Source organism: Sparus aurata, chromosome 3, assembly GCF_900880675.1.
Source record: "Sparus aurata chromosome 3, fSpaAur1.1, whole genome shotgun sequence".
Taxonomy (NCBI): Eukaryota; Metazoa; Chordata; class Actinopteri; order Spariformes; family Sparidae; genus Sparus; species Sparus aurata.
The window spans coordinates 8,437,277-8,455,053 of record NC_044189.1 but is presented as its reverse complement, the minus strand read 5'-3'; the positions used below and the strand labels follow the sequence as shown (position 1 = coordinate 8,455,053).

Here is a 17,777-nt window from a genome sequence, read left to right as displayed (position 1 = left end):
TTTTCTAACACTGAGCAGCTTAACAGCTGCTTTGGTAATGTTAACCAACACATCACCTTAAATAACATAGACCAAAGAAAATTAAACAACAACACTATCAGGTGATATTCAGTCAGTTTTGGTAATGTTAGCCAACACATAAGCTAACATTACCTACACCTACACCTGCAAATGTTAGCTAGAAGTTAGCTAACATTAGGTAGCCAAAAAATTGTTGCTTTGTTGGTGTTAGCCAGCACATCTAATATTACCAACTCATGCTAATATTAGCAAGACGGTAGCTAATGTTTGCTAACATTAGGCATCATGATAATATTAGCTTACACAACAGCTAAAATAACCAAACCTTAACCAATCAAACAACATGGTAGCTAATGTTGGCTGCACATAAGTTTACGTAGCCTATAAGTTGTTTTAGTAACGTTAGCCAACACATTAGCATTCACAACCAGATGACCAGTTTGTTATGGTAGCTAATGTTAGCTGGAAGTTAGCTAATGTCTTCTTACATATATTCTATTCTTTTAATCGAACGCTTCAAGAAATGTCTTAATGAAGATGAAACTAAAAAGGGAAAGCAGGATTGAAGCTACACTGCTGCTGACTTTAAATCTTAAAGTCTCATTTCGCAGCATAAATCCACTCGTCGGATTAAATGAGGTGACTTGAGGATAAAATCTGAGTCCTAATCGGACTAAAAAATCTACATGCACATTTGGACCAAAAAAGAAACACTCCTACAGATTGAGGATAATCAGAAACACAAGTCAAAAATAGCAGCTTCAAATGCAAACACAGCCTCAGAGAGAGAGTGATTCAGTTTCACTTATCTTTCTAGTACCTTAATTTGTGCCTCACCCTGCAGCAGCACACTGTGGGAACCAGGAAGCCCATTTTGCGGCTGCTGCTGCTCTGAAGCGGTCTTGAACGCTCTCTGGCCTTCCTCTTTCCTACCCGGGCCTGATTCATGCAGTTCCCATGTGAAACTCTTTCTGTTACTAACGTCGTTATCTCTCTCTGCGGGCCTGGCCTCCCTGGCTATTGTCTAAGTGCGCTGTCAGGGTTGTTAGCCAGCAACACCCGCTGCACAATTACACCCATACAATCGCCCTGCGGCCACCGGCTCCCTGCGACAAGTTCAATCGTGACCCCCCGAGGTCAACGTCGCCCAATGGGAGCGGATGTCTACTTAGTCCTATAATTTGATCCAGGCTGGCAGAGGCATCCATGAGGAAACAAGATGCTGATTACTTTGATTACAACTGCAGCTCCAATTAAGAGTTTGAATACATTTGTAGAAATCAGAGACACGTTTATAATCAGCAGAGAGATTAAAACATTTTCAAACTCTTATCTGGAACTTCTAAAAAAGTTAGAAGTTAAGCAGAGAGAGAATAAAACATTCATGAGCTGACGTGAAGTTTAATACTTTCTAAAGCAGAAGTGGTCTGTGACTAAGATGAGAGGCCTTCATGGGTAAAGAGAAAGTCTCTGAGATATAATAGGAGAGAATATTACAGCCTCATTGTTAAAGCTGGACAGAAATCTGCAGAAAGACCTCGAAGCGCAGAGAGTTTTCTGAAAACTGACTGAATTGTAAAAGGTGCCGTGCCGAAATACGGCAACAAAATCAAAACATCTGAAAGACTTTTCGAAAATTGGCAAGCAATGACGATAATGATGATAACAGGGTGAAGAAAATACTCAGATAACAGATTATACACATTAAGGCGTCACCAATCTTAAATCAAATGTGGGTTTCCCCCCTGTGAGTGAAGGCTGAAGACACTTCAGATTGAACCGAGCAACTTCTCTTGAAATACAAGAGCGGATCCGTCCATACGAGTGGTTCTTTGCATGCGTCCTGCTGAGGTTAACTGTGTTTGATGCTCGCAGGAGAAATTAAATCACCTCGCAGACACAGGAGCAGCACGTTTCACCCCGCCGTTGTCTCTTCTAATTATAGTGATCGCTGTAACCAGCTGTCAAATCAGGAACGCCAGTTTCACTTGACCACACGCGCACACATCACAATCACAAACCATCGAATGGAATGGAAAGAAAGGGGTAGTGAAAACCACCTCTGCAGGGCCGTAGAGGGAAAACGTGCGAGAGAAACTGTCACCTCTAAGCCACACGTAGATGCTTTATGCCTGCTTAACATCTGACAGCTCGGAAACACAGTCACACGAACACATTCGCACTTTGATGAGGCCTCGGTGCAGACTATAAAGTCATCTCAGGACTGGTTTTGTTTTATCACCTCTGGAACTTGCAGAAACATATGAACTAAAGACAAGATAGAAAGTCAAGTACACAAAATGATGCAAACCTGGTTGAATACAGTATATTTTCATATGTTTCTAGTCTGTGACACATTGCTATATATGCTAGCTGCTAGCTAAACTAGCAAAAGTTGCACTGTGCAGTTTTGTAAAAAAAAATAAAATTCTAACTCAGAAAAGTGACTCTATATTAATACTGTAATAACACAATCTTAGACATATAGTCATTAGAAATATTGATCCATAACTGAATAAACAAGCGGTCCCCAGAGTGTATTACGGTCCCCAGATGGCTGTGTGAGGTCCTGCAAATATAAGTAACATGATATAAAATGTGTGTTTTCCTTTGTTTATTCAGTCATGATTAACATGTTTTCCCCAAAACTACATAGTGCACCTTTAAATGAGACTGTGTCAGACATATTATTTCCTCAAATATGTTGTTCAAGAGACTAAATAGACCTTTTAATGAAGCAAAACACAGCCTCATACGAGCTGCGAGCACAGCTATTAAAAGCCCTTAAACGTCATCTTGAGATAAGATCTTGTTGTTGCTGTCTAACCTTCTCTATCCACCTCTGCCACCCGCGCTATTTCATCCAGACTCGAGGTCAGACAACCAGAAAAAGCTTCATATTTACATTAGAAAGCAGCCGACTTCCTCGCTGACTTATAACAGATAACTTCCTGGAAGCCGCACTCGTCTGTGGGTGAAGCAGAAGGGGCCCTCCCCGCCTGACAAATGGCAAACACATGTGTTTATAGGAGGATCAATGGCGAGCGGTGCAGTCGCTCGTGTTGTGACTAACCAGTGTTTATGCCAGAGATGTGACGCCCCTGCTTTAATAGTCGGCTTCACCTGCTCCCAGTACAGCGGGGATGGAGCAAACAAACAGGAGCTTCACCCCTCCGCATCGCTTCAAAAAAGGAGGTGCATGTAGCCTGTTAGCCATTAGAGCTAACAACCTGTTTGTTCAGTGTGATCAGAGGTGATGTTTCACATGAACCTCAAGTCAGTCAGTGTGTTTGAACTCTCTGACCCAGTCTTTACTAGTAGAAGTGTTATAAATGTTATCACGAGCTACGTTTATATTTTTATGTTTGTTCACGTACTATAAAAACCACAGTGAGAACGAAGGTGGTGTGTGTGAACATGTGTCGATCTTTGTGGTCACCAGGACTCACCACAAGACCTGATACTGTACGTGAGGGTTAGAACTGTAGTCGTCATGTTTGTTGACGCGCTGCTTCCACAAACAGAGTCTGACCGACACCTATTAGTTATCGACTGTTTTATTAATCGCCTGCTAGTTTCATAATCGAATCAGTTCAGTTTCAGTCGTTGTCTAGGAAAATAGAAGTCAACGTTCTCTGATTCCTGCTTCTTAAATGCGAATAGTTTCCTTCCTTCTTTGTGAGAGTAAATGTCTTTGGGTTACGCCAATTGAAATAATCATGAGTTGCAGTCCGTCTTTGTGGTTTCTAGACATTTGCTTCACTTCCTTGTTGTTAAGTGTGTAAAAAACGATGATGACATAGCAAGATTAACCCTTTTTTTTTCCTTCAGTGGGACACAAACCGGGCTGTCTCATCCGAAACACAAAAAATGAGAACTTAAAAAAGACTTGTAAGACCGATCTAAAGAGAATCATTTGTACGGTGGCCCTTCAGGCTCAACAAGCTACATCTCAGTAAACAGATCAATGTTTCATCCTACTTCTTTTTCACACAACCCAGTTAAATGCTTGTTATGTAACTACAAGAGTATTTACTTTAGTGTTTGAATGTATATGAAGCACAGAACAAAAATCAAATATATTGAATTTACCCCCCAAATATTCAAATTTGAAGAGTTATAATCACCGATTTCACAGGTGATGTCGTCAGTGTTTTGTTTTGCCCAACCGAAAGTCCGAAAGACCAAATCTAACAGGAGAAAACGTCACATCTGAGAGGCAACAATCAGAGAGGTTTGCTCCAATTTTGCTTTAAAAATGACTATTAGGAACAATAGCTGCAGGTTGTTGACTAAATGATTAAAAGACTAATTGTTTCCGCTCTAAAGATATTGATGACGAAGCTTCACAAACTTTGGCCTCATTACTGAAAACCCCCCCCAAAAAAAAGATCAGGTCCAGATGACATTGAAAACATAAAAGGAGGTGTAAAACTGCAGCGCACATGTGTTTTGTTTTGTGTCGTGGTTTCTCCCAGGTCTCCATCGTGCCCTCTCCCAGCATCTGGCCCCTCGGAGACGCTTTTTTCACAGCCTCGTGTGTTTTCGTCATTAGAAAAAGCGAAGGAATCGTGCAAAGCCGAGCCGTCGGCGTTCGCACCTGGAGCTCCATACACAGCCTGAAGACCCAGCTGTCCGAGCCCCTCCACCCTCCACCCCTCTCTGCTATGACTCACACACCTCTACAGCAACAAGACACTTTCTTTTTTTTTTCCCCCAACCTGGCGTCTCGCCTGAACACAAACATTACAAACGTCCTCTCATTTGTGTGGAGAGAGAGAGAGAGCCCTGCAGCTGAGCGCGCCGAAAATAAAAATACTTATGTAACTTCACCGCTCGCTGAAGCAAAAAAAAAAGGGGCTCCACCTATTTGCTTCGCTTTACGGTCAGAGGCTCTCTGGGTGGTTTTGGCTCGGCCTCTCTGGGGTTCACGTCAATCTAATAATAATGAAGGTGGCTTTGGCGAAAACAAAGCTCGCAAATGCTTTTGGTCAGAAAACACGACCGCGCCGACATAACAGAAAAACAGTCCCCACGGCAACGGGTGGGGGGGGGGAGTGGCCCTAGGCTTTCAAACACACGGGGATGGTTTTTCGAACAAACGCGACCTGCTCCCAAAAAAAAACAAAAAACAAAGTGGTACGCCCCGACTGTGAGAACATCGCGCAGCACCTCGGCATCGTGTAGAATCGGGGCCGTACCACTGTAACACGTGTCCCGGGGTGGTTCGCAGAAAGGGGCGAACCAGCACACTCATTTGGCCTCATTTCAAATGGTTAAATATAGAAAATAATTATAGTAATGACGATAATGAGGACCTGATGACTTTTACGAGCCGTTCCTCAGAGTGCGGCCTGCTGCGGGTGAGAGCCAGTTCAAACAAATGGGCCGTGTTGAAGGGTTCTGGGTAGGGAAAGGGCTCATGGGAAGTGGTTCAGAGCTCAGAGCACATGGTAATTTCTTCATTTGGACAGTTTGCAGGGAAGGTTGACCCTCTGATTACAGCCTCGTTTGCAGAGCCAGTGGCCGTGTATTAACTTAATTATACAGCCGGAGCTCGGTGAAACTTCACCTCCTCCATTTCTGAAGAACGCTGGTGGAAAAAAAAAAAAAAAGGTCGATGTCACAGCTTTTCATTTTGAGCCTCTGAGGGGAAAAGTGATCCGACACGGGCACTGCAGCAGCCACACAGCGGCTGATCTACGTCTTACGTAAGAAGTGGTAAATCAATAGTCAGGACACAGTTACAGTGGCATGAACGGAGCTCTTTGACAATCAACAGCCTACAATAACCATAAAAGTGTAATAGATCTATACCCACAGAATTTACCTTCTTATTTCTGTTTTGTTTTTCAGGGGAACTCCACGATCACGACTCAGTTTTAGTCATGCATCCTCACCGGCTACACACACACCTCCACCCCTAAATACTGTGTGGTGTTTTGAGCATCAGTGGTTTTGTTGAAGCTTGCAGTGTGGTTAGACGCAACATGGCGCATCATTTCCTGTCAAGAGAGGAGACGGTCGCCACCCTGCTGCTGCTGTTCAGAGAGTCTCGGGAAGTGGAGATACTCCCCCCGTAGCGCTGCGGCTCGTGAATCACAAATGAGAAGAGGGACGGCGGTGGGAGTCATATTTACACCGGGGAGACAAACGTCTTTCATGAAACACCGGGTGGAGTGAATAGAGGCTTTTTCTCCATCGGCCCGGAGGGGCTCGGTGTGACGTGTCCTGATAATTGTGGTTGAGTAGAAATGTACACAAGACTCATTATTGAGTCTGTTGGCAAAGAAACAAATCACTAAACCGCCGCTGTGATTCATATCTACTAGCTAATAGACCGTGTTCACACGGCGACCATTGTCCTTCAACATCATGCTCAGGGTTGTATAAATGTAGGGCATCTGAGAAATCATATCAGAGCTTCTCAATTGATCAGTAACTGGAAAGACAATGGATAGTGAAAATCCAGACGGACGTCGGGTCGTAACTCAAGGTAAACGAACATACGACATACTCCATTTGCTAACGTTAGGTTAGCTACCAGGGATCGTTAGCGTTCAACCGCTACTGTTGGATAGTGTTACATGACATGACAGGTAAGTCTTAGACTCATTTTAAATATCAAAAACCACACTGGACTCATGTATTAGCTAAAACACGCTAAAATCCGGTCATAATTTAGGGTAAAACAACATTTGCTAGCCCATCTGCTAACGTAAGTTTAGCTACCAGCAAACGTTAGCATTCAACGGCTGCTGATTGATAGTGTTACATGACATGAGAGGAAATAGTAAAATGATTTACTACTGAGCTTATCAGAAGATTAGCAAATGCTATTTTTTTTTTATATACGTCTATAATCAGAATGTTTTTGGGTTTGTAAAGACTCATTTTTACTATTTTCTGCCATTTTCTAAACATAATTGATGAACGACTCACGGTATAAACACAAGGTGAGGTTTAGTTAGAACGAAAATAATCCTTAAAATGCATTTGTTCTCATGAAAATAATACGACCTGATGAAATGCGACATGACACCATAAACCACCTCCTGATGACTGGAAGTGGGTTGAGTAACTTCTTAGTTTAAATGAGTGTTCTCCTGCAGCTCCTCCTCTCTCTGCCCATTCATCACAGTTGCATTTTTTTCTTTTTTACTGTCACATAAACTACAAGGTAAGTTGACATGACGCCCTCCTCTGTTTCCGTCCCACTCCTTAGCCCGCAGCGCTTCCTGCCTCCTGCAGAACCCAAAGAGTTCCCGGCGACGTCTGACCGAGTCTTATCATTTCACATCTTGGACTCCCTCGCTCCTGCTCCTGAACGCCAAGTACAACCTATAATTAGAGGTGAAAGCCACACTGGAGATATTCTCTCAAAAGTGTATCAGATTCTGTGAACTGGAACTGCTGCCGGGGGAAACATATTTTGCAACGTTGCCTCTCATATTCTGCCAAGTCATTGTCGGACTGCGTGAATGGTGAAGCAGCAGGAAGAGAAACCGTCCTTCAGCTTGATGGCCCGTGTTGGCGGGCGTCCAGGCCGGGCTTTTGTTTGGTTGCTGACACTGACCTCTGCCCCTGTAAAGACAATTTACTGCACCTACAGGGGTCAAGAAAGCGCCAGCAACGCAAGAAAACAACAGTATGGTTGGTATTCACGGGGCCTCGGGCCAAGAGGCGCTCAGTTTGGGCGCAGTGAGAGCGGTGGATCATTTCCAAGCTTTGGCACCGTTTGCCAAACGAGGGTACATGACTGCATCGCGGTAACCCCCAGAGATGAGAGCTTATCCCTCCTTGGGGGAGGGAATCGCCGACATGTGAAATATGTCTCATGGTATCTCCGCAGGGCCACATTGAGCGGTTTTACATATAGGAATAGCCAATGAGATGGAGATTCCCCGCCAGTGTCCTCCCGATTTCACGCCGCCCAAAAGATCCCACAGGCACGAAAAGGCTGCAGTCGTCTCTCTTTGAAAAACACGAAGGGCGTCGGAGATAAAAAGGAGAATCTTTTGTTTACTAGAGGGAAAGATTCTTCCTTTAACACTTGAGTGCTTTACAAAACATCCACAGAGGACGTGTTTCTCTTTTTCATGTTGTACTTTCTTTATTTCAGTGGTTGACTGATCAGAGGTTGAGCAGAGCAACAACTAATGATTATTCTATCATTCTTATCTTATTTTTGGGATTCAGGACACATAATAGACTTTAACACGCTATACTTTAAACTGAACGGGAGCCGTAAGAAGCAGGAATTTTCACATTAATTTCAAAAAGTCGGAGGTTGTCCTTGAATCGTTTTTCTATGCGTCATAAAATTGTGAAAAGTGCATTCGAGAAGCTCCCCGAAGCCTTGATTACATCTTCAAATGTCTTGTTTCGTCTGACAAACTGTCTAAAAGCCAAAGAAGTCGAACCTAATATGATGGAAAACAGGAAACTACTAGGAAATCCTGACATCTGAGAAGCTTTAAACAGAGAATAATTGAAAGTCGGGCTATAAAACAAATGCAGATTAATGACTGACGTTGAAATCAAATCGTCAGATTGGTGGTTAGCTAATGTTCAGTCAGTTGAGTGATTGTGTCTGCTCTGAATATTAAGTCGTTTTGATTGATTTCCTGCTACTACAGTGAGGTTTTAATGGAAAAGGCGTTCGGGAATATTTCGGGAAATTACAAATGGCTCAGTAAACCACAAAGTAAATGTTATTTGTTCCACCGTAAAGTAACTCTAATAACTGATTTCTGAGCAGCGGACGGTGGATTTTTCATGAACAAAGTTTAGCTAAAGACATCACACTCACTTTAACACCAATCAAAAGAATGATGTTGGTCACTTCTGAGATATTCGGGTACAACAAAGGATTATTTGCATGTTTAATTAAGAGATTTATCGAGCAATAACTTCGACCAATTTGCAGGGATGTTTAGTGGCTTTGTTATGGCGGCCACCTTGACCTACAATCCCAATTAATTTCCAACACGATGCAGCAAAACCAAAAGAATTCGGGGCACTGTTGCTTGAAAAATGACTGAAACAGTATCTGTTCCTAGACGCGAACATGTTTACATCACATGTTCAGGTGGATAAAGCCTCTGACGGTCCTCCAAACTCATTTTCAGTTTTATGTGCGGTTGTATTAAACACTTTATTTTTCCTCCTCTTATCTGTCAGGAACTCTCTTCAGGGTCGCACTGAGCCGACGGAGCCCCGGCTACGTCTTGAGAGATGACCCTGCAGAATAGCTGGCATTCCTCGACGAGGGGGGGAATAACCGGGGTGGCGAGAAATTATTTCCGCCAAAGGTCAAACATGGAAATGATTATGTGCATTGTTGCTGACGTCGGGGTAGTCTCCTCTCTCCCCTCTCCCTCACACAATATAGTCTGTCTCCCCGCTGACCGTTTTCAAATGTTAATGGCTGGCTCACGGGGTGAGGGCGCAGCGGGGGAGGAGGAGGGAGGGAGGGATGGCTATTCATTATCGCTGGGGGGGGGAGAAGCTCTTCACGCTCTCTGGAATCCTGCACAGCAGCAAAAAACTTGGGCCGAGGAAGTGGCGAGGAATCCTGCGCTGAAAATACCACCGACTTTTAAAACAGGCAGCGATAAAGAGTCTGCGCTCAAAAGCTGCTTCACTGCTTCAAACCTGCGCAGGTTGATCTCAAACAAGCAAAGAAAAGGATTGTTTGCTTTCCAGAGAACACAAATGTCTCTTTTCTTCACAGAAGAACAGACTCGGTGTCTGTGAGCGTCTCGCTGCCAGGCTCATGAACAATGTCGGGGGGCACCTTGAAACAATCATGTGCATCTTCCCAACAACCTTCCCACGCACAATTGCCCGAAACGCTCTCGTTCTCACAGGGCGCTGCTCCTCCTCGACCTCCTCCCGGCTCCCATCCCCCCCCATCAACCACCACAATACATCCAACTCTGTTTGCCCTCTAGTTCCCCCCACAACTTCCTCTTTTCTTTCATTTTCTGCAGCCCCATTCAGCATCACAGATCCTCCTCCTCCCTCCCTCCCTTCCTCCCTCCCTCCCTCCTAGAACAATGTCTGCTCCGCTCTCCTCCAGCCCTCTCCGCTGTTGGACCAGCGCCTGGAACCTGAACCCATAAAAATAAAAAACACACACACACACACACACACACACGTATTGGCCAGAATTTGGGTTCACCTAATCACTCTTCGGTGCGGTTGTGAAGCTATTTCTGCAATAGTTACGTCAGCTGCGGAGGAATGAGTCGAAAGGTTGAGGAGGTCTCCGGGCGAGAACGCACAGAAGAGGAATTCTTAACAGTTGTGTCACAACACTTTAAAGGAATAGTTTCACATGTCATGGAAATATCTTGATTCGCTCTCTGGAGAAAGAGTTTGAAGTGAAGATGGAGACAACGCTTAAAGGTATAAAGCTGGAGTCAGGGGGCAGTTAGCTTAGCTTAGCATAAAGACTGGAAACAGGTAGAAAAAGGTAGCCTAGCTCTTTCAAAAGCTAACAAAATATACATCTAAACCTCACCGACTGATGTAATATCTTGTTTATTTAATAATAATAATAATAATAATAATGATAATAATAACATTTTATTGGCAGATTAACTTAAATGAAACATTTTTATTCTATTCTTTATGCTATGCTAAGCTACCTGGCTGCACCCTGATTAAAGTATTAAACTGCTGTTGGAATAAATGTTTTTCTTCATTTAAATCACATGACAAGAAATTGGGACCAATGAAAATGTTTAGTAGCACTTGATATATGTTTTTGGCTGCATGTGTGACCTGTGAGAGCTTTAGATAGTAAGAGCCAGGCCTCTTGTTTCCCCATTTCTGAAGATAAGCTAAGCTAACATGACGCCAACAAGTCAACACTTCAAACTCTTATTTCAGGTCACTTTTAAAAGCTTACAACAAAAATTCGTACATATATCTCTTTTAAACCACCACAGTTTTGTGTAAGCGTCCTGCTCCCCCTCCTCGGTGGGCCTCACAGACGCTGTAAGGGATCCATTTGTGTGCACCTCCATCTGGAGGATTATACGCATTAGGTGACCTATGGAAGACAAGCCTTCCCTTCACACCTGAACACCCGCTGGAAAACATCTCTGATGTCAGAGATGGAGGGGAGGCGTTTGGGTGCAGCGTCTGGCTGGGACCTCACCTCAGGACATGTGACGGAGCGCCAAGCGCCGCGGCGACCTCGTTAAGCTTCTGTTGAAATATAACCACTCTGCCAGGAAAGGAGCTCTTAATATAGCTGTGAATAATTCACGGCGGCGGAGATCAAGAGCAAAAGCTGAGAGCTGAAAGGGGACGTAGTAAACTCTGAAACTGTTCGTGGGAGTTAAACAAGGATCTGTGAGAGGAAACTATAAACTTGGACAGGAGTGACGCAAAATGTGTCGTCTGACCCCGGCGACGCCTCTGACCGCCACCCTGCTCTCCTCTGACGGTGTTGCGTAATGCAGATATGTTTATCATAAGCAAAGAGCACTCTGCATGATTTCTATGCCCCCCTTATCTCGCCTGAATGTGGCAGAGGCAAACAAAGGAGCGTAGACGTCAGAGAGGTTGCAGATAACAGCTTGGAAACACGACTGTTGATCAATCCCCTCCTTGACGATGAAATACTGATCGATGGAGACGTGTTCAGAGTAAGTTCCTCGCCTGAAATCCCCGAAAAAAACACCCCCATCACCCTGGACTGCTGGGCTCTCCCTGCTCTCTGTAGTCAACAGGAGAATGAGTCAGTTCAGACCATGATGATACACACAGCGTGGACGCCCTCCAATCAGAACCACACCCGGCTGAGGAGCGACACCAGGCCCAGTGGACACCGAAGTCTGAAGCCTGAATCACGACACAGTGCAGTTTTGTTTTTCCATGGCCTTCAAGCCAACGTGTATGAAGCGTCTGATGAATGAAAGGAAGCAGGGTGGAGACGACGCTTCACTGTTTACGCTCTAAAGCGTTCAACAAAAGCAGAGATCAAAACATGACCACCCTGCGTAGAAATCAATCAGCTCAGATGAAGCTGACGTCGAGCCCTCCATCACAGAACAAACCTCAGTGACTGACAGCGACAGGCGGGACAGGGCCTCTGATTGGCTGCATGCTGGGTTAAAGAGCAAATCACGAGCTCCAATCAATGACGAGATCATCGTGGGGGTTTCATGAGGACATGACGGATCTCAAAGTGAAAGTGTCAAATGATGAAGTGGGAAATTCAGCCGTGCACTTCCCGATATGACTATGCCAACCTCAGTAGACGAAGCTTTCCCTTTAACACCTTTATAAAGGCTGATTTAACAGGACTGTTGCGACATTATGATGCTAATTTACACATTTAACTCACTGGATGAGCCCCGAAAACAGACTTTTCCTTCTTCCTTCGTTGTTTTATCAAAAAAAAAGGTTTTGTGAGAAGAAAAATCGATAATTACTCAAAATCGAGTTAGTTGTTAGAAAGTTAAGTGAAACTGAAGCTTTTCCTGTTTCCAGCTTCTCACTTTTGAGGATTTGCTACCTTTTCTTTAACGAGTTGAGCATCTTTGAGTTTTGACATGTAAAGATCTCCACGTGAGCTCAGGGAGGCTGTGATTGACTATTTAAAGACCAAGAGCAGATCAATCGAGAAAACAATACCAGTAATAACAGTCGTACACAAGTGAAAGTAAAGATATATGGCTAAAATATTGGGTTAGCTGGAGTGAAAGTCTTCCAGACAACAAGTAGTTGAGTAAAAGTCTTAAAGTATCTGATAGGGACTGACCGATGTCTTATTTCAGGGCCGATACAGATTCTCAGTAATCAAGGTGATCGATAACTGATATTGGAACCGATGCACATTTACAGTTCAAATGAAAATCTAATTTATACTTCCAGTCCTCTACATTTATTTACTAACTTTAGTTACTAGTTACTTTGCAGATGAATTGGTGCATTTTTAAATTAATTTCAATGGCAATCAGACACAAAAAACTGGAAAAATACTCAATATCAGCCCCTGATAGTGGGCCAGGCCGGTCCATCTAATGTACTTAAAGGTAACTGATTAATACATTGTATACTTTGGGATCTAAAACTCAGCATTTCTCTGATTCTCACTGAAATCAACATAAATCAATTGACAAATGTTCTCCTTTCACTCTGATGCAGCATGTAGTCTGTAAAGTAAGTTTTCATACAACTGTAGTTGAGTAAAAAGTACAATATTTCCCTCCAAATTGTAGCAAAGTGGAAGTATTACGTACAAGAGAATGGAGATATAAATGTGCTGCTTTGGCTCCGATGCAGCATGTAATCCGCAAAGTAACTAGTAACTAAAGTTCATCAAATTAATGCCTGGTAGACTGGAAGCACTCAAGTAAAGTACACGTACCTCAAAGTGCATCACACAAGTAAATGTACTCAGTTACATTTGATCAGTGAACAACAGCAGAGGGCCTTTCATTGAGTTTCAGGAATATAATCAGAAAATATTTCAAGGTTTTTGTCCATAAAGCAAGAAAAAGAATCTCAGCTCCAAAGTCCAAACAGCAACAACTCGTGTGTTCGTGTGATTTTTATACCTGCCAGGTGTCAAATTAACTCTCAGAGAAATCTTTTTAAAAGCATCTCAACAGCTGCAGATGATTAAAATAACATAAGAAGCCACATATTTCTATTTCTGTCTTTCTAAGTTGAGAGGAGGGTTTGTGTTACTCTATGTCCGCCCCTGTGCTGCTGTGATAAACGTAGCCTGAGGACACACATCAGCAGCCTGACGTGAGACGTTCACGTACACACTAATATCACATTTTTCGATATGATTCAAGCAGAAACAAGCAGCACCAGCGTCACATCTGATATTCACAGGTTCCATTAAAAAAAAAACAAAAAAAAAACACTTCTATGACTCAAACACACCCGGATGATCTTATTTTAAAGAATCTGTGGTTCTTTAACGACGTGAAGCTAAAGTGGGAAAAGTTTCACAATCTAGTAAATAACACGTAGACAGCCGTGAAGACACAAAACCCACAGCGACTAATCCGAACTCAAGAGACCAGAGAGAGTCCAGATCCAATCTGTGCCGCTTCACTTACTTTGTATTTCATCTCGCAGCTCTGCTTTTCTCTGAGACTCCGGTTCAAAAAAAAAAAAAAAGAGAAAGAAAGAAAAAGAAAGAAAAAGTGAGAAATAAATCCGCTTTCTGGCCTCAAGCAGCGCTCATCCGAGTGACAGAGGACCGGAGTGTTGGTTCCGTGAGGTCAACCGGCCATCCAGAGCTTCACACACGGGAGAAAAACACGCACGGAAGAGTGTGTGTGGGTCGGTACCGCTCCTCTCTGGTATCTACTCCTCAGCTCCGGGTCGCTCCTCGACACATCCAACGGGCGGGCAAGCTCATTAGCATTCGACGCGTCTGATTGGTCGAGAGGAAAAACGTTATGACCACGCCCCCTCCCTCCCAAGCGCTGTGTTCTGAAGGACAATTACGTCATTTTCACAATATGTGTAGATCTCACCGCTGATTTGCTTTATTTATTTATCTTAAAAATCAAAGTACATCTATTTTCTCTCTGCTGTGGTTCAGTTATTTATTTAAAACAATTGGTACAAAACTACAACATGAAAAAGTTAATAATAATGGATATTTTCAATGTTTTGTCACCCCTTTCTCTTAGGTCTTTGAGGAATGATGATGCTTTAAGTTTCCTAACTAATATCTTGGCGCCATTAAAAGTATGCCGAATTATCTATTCGCAGTTCCTGTTTGTAATGAACCAATTAAAGTACAGACAGCTATCACTGTCTTACTATGATACCTGATGGAAACTTAAAAACAATGGGATTCTTAGGCAAGTTCTGCCCATATATAAGAAAATATGCATGACATTCTGTATGCTACCTATAAGGCAACATATGATTATTACATACATACATCCTTGGATATATTTATATATAGGTTTATAACACATATGAAATACCCACATGGAAATGTATCTATGTACATGTATTAAATCAATATACATTATACAATGATTCTTTCAAGAATTTCATCAAAATAAAGTTAAAGCTAAAGGACACAATTTGCCTGCTAAAATCCAAATATTCACCTCCTACACCTAATAAGAATGTCTGCTGCTATGCTAGATATACCAATAGCTGACAGTCAAATAAGATTTTAATCTATGTATAGTAAACATATACATAGATTGTCAAAAAAACACATTTTCTTATGCATAAATAACTGCAACCAACTTCTGAATGACTCTTTATGCTGATTTTGAAAATTTGTTTTTAAATTTGTAAATTTTAAACAAATATTTAGCATGAAACATGCATTAAAAGTATTGATTAAAAACTGGACACAACATTAGGACCTGGAAAATGTATGTAAAATGTATGAAGGATCAAATAAAAGTGTTGTACTTTTCATCTAGCTAAATGTCGCTATTGACAAAAAAGCTGTTAAAACATATACAGTAACGGTTAAAGCCTAACGAACTATAAACTACTGTAATGTCTATACGTTTTACAAGGTTTTTATTTATTTTTTATCTTATCTTATGATGCTGGGCCCCATTAGGCCAACATGAACAAGTGATATTAATATGTTGTATACTATCTCTATCTGTTGAAATAAAGTTTGATATTATTATACATCAGGCAGTTCTTGTTTCTCTATGTGATAAAAAAAAAAAAAATGTGGTGGTTTTTCCCCCGAAAGAGTGTGAGCTTGAATTTAGGAGGAAGTATGATTATGCAGAATTTTTTACTGCACGGAAACACGTCTGCTGGTTAAAAAGAAAATTACACCACCCAGTAATGCAACTGCCTTTTACCAAAACCTCCCCAAAAACCATCCTCCTGCTCTTCAATGAATAAATGAATACGAAAGTGAGTCGTCCTCTGAGCTGTCGCCTTGTTTTTAGAAAGCTTTGCTGCAGAGCTCAGGCGAGACAAACAGTCAGCTCGACATCAGCCACTGCAGCTTTAGTTTACACGTCTGACAACAAAGGCTTCACAAAAAACGGTGTGTTTGTGATTTCCCCTTTCTGATATCAACATCTGGAATCTTTCATCATCATCATCATCATCATCATCACAACTGGAGGAACAAGTTAATCTCGAAGAAGATAATCACACAAAGCACAAAAGCACAATAAATCAGAAGAATATCAAACTCTCTGTACCACATAAAGATAAAAATGAAGTTAATTCCTGATACAGTGGCTGACATCACACAAAAAACATTCCTCTTATCCTCTCTCAAAGACGGTACAAGTGAATTCACAGGTTCTTTAACTTGAATTCACAGGTTTATACTTAAGTGCTCACCCTGACTTGAGTGAAGACAGCGCGGATGATAGCAGAGATGTCACCTTCGTACGCTCAGCTCAGCATCTGACTGAGGTGACGAGAAACACCCAGGCTGATCTGTGACGAGCTGAAGTGCTGGCAGGAAGAGACTCTTTGCTTCGGTGCATCGCCCTGCTCACACTTCCTCAGCGGCGAGAGTTATTGCACTCCAGATCGGCATGTCATAATTACAGAATGGAAACATGGCAGCCTGACAATCGGCGTGTCCGTTGAGCCCATTCGCTCCAAATCTGCGTACGAATAACACAACTTAAGACTTCACATGCAACATATACATCCACAGGTGACACACCGACCCTTCCCACTAAGCGCTCTGGAAAACAGATGCATCCCAATGCCACTCATAAAAAATATCCGGTGGTATAAAGAATGAGAAACAAACAAACTGAACTTTCACCCAAGAGACTCTGAGAAACTGTTTTGTTGTAACTCATGTCCACATGTTAACGGACGTAACACTTTCAAAGTTACGTCACCTCTTCTTAACAACACATCCTCAGAACAACACGTTGCAACAGGTCGATTACCGACAATATGACGATTGTATCACCATTTCCAATTCAGCGTGACCAGTGACGCAGTTTGCTTAGGTCAAGGCAACAAAACTGCTTTGTTAGGTTGAGGTTCTCAAGCTTCATGGCTGGTTTTAAAACGTGAATTCTTAAGTTATAAATAACTCCCTGCTGTAAAAGCAGACAGGACATAAGCAGGTCTCCTGGGTGAAAGTCCTGTACTCATTTAACCGACCATCCGTCCCCGACCTCCTTCGCTGCAGACGTGTTGCTCTTTTAAACTACTTTACATTTACATATGACATTTTTGGGCATTTATCAGACGCTTTTGTCCAAAGCAACTTACAGTAATTCGTACATACATTCACACACTGATGGCGGTGCCGACCAGTAGATCAAGAGCAGTTTGGGGTTCAGTATCTTGCCCAGGGACACTTTGACATGCAGACCAAGGGAATCGAACCAGCGACCTTCCGATAACAAGACGCTAGCTTTACTCCTGAGCCACAGCTGCCCATTTTACCTGACGTCCTCCTTTGCAGCTGTAACTGTATAAGGCCACTAGAGGTCACAACAACAAATGTAAATATTAGTCATGATGAGCTGCTTTCATAACCGACATACACGGTTGTTTTTCGGTGACTGTTTCCTGAACTGCAGCCTAAACGTGTTTAACTTCGTCACCGTGACGATGAAGGTCACCTAACTTTAAATCCGCTCTCCACAGAAGTTCATTAGAGATGCCACATTGAACTTTTGGCACACGTTAAATTCAAAAGTGCACAGACGTGTTATTTTGCATGCAGATTGCTGAGAGCCGGTCTGCCTGTTTGTTACTGAGACTTGTTTTCTCTAAAGAGGCAGAGC

The 17,777-nt window shown here is 42.6% G+C and overlaps 1 protein-coding gene across 2 annotated transcripts in view; it reads right to left on the bottom strand.

The window, feature by feature from the left end:
* Positions 1–16,393, bottom strand: part of nedd9 (neural precursor cell expressed, developmentally down-regulated 9) — a 37,623-nt gene extending 21,230 nt beyond the window's left edge. The window contains exon 1 of one of the 2 annotated variants that reach the window (XM_030412861.1): positions 16,357–16,393. Coding sequence is in view for 1 of the 2 variants with exons in the window: in XM_030412860.1 (XP_030268720.1) it covers positions 14,118–14,129 (12 nt within the window). In the remaining variant the exon portion in view is untranslated. Of the gene's footprint in view, positions 1–14,117; positions 14,412–16,356 lie in introns of those variants that run through there. The other variant, XM_030412860.1, reaches the window with a different exon arrangement.
* Between the last annotated feature and the right edge of the window lie 1,384 nt (positions 16,394–17,777).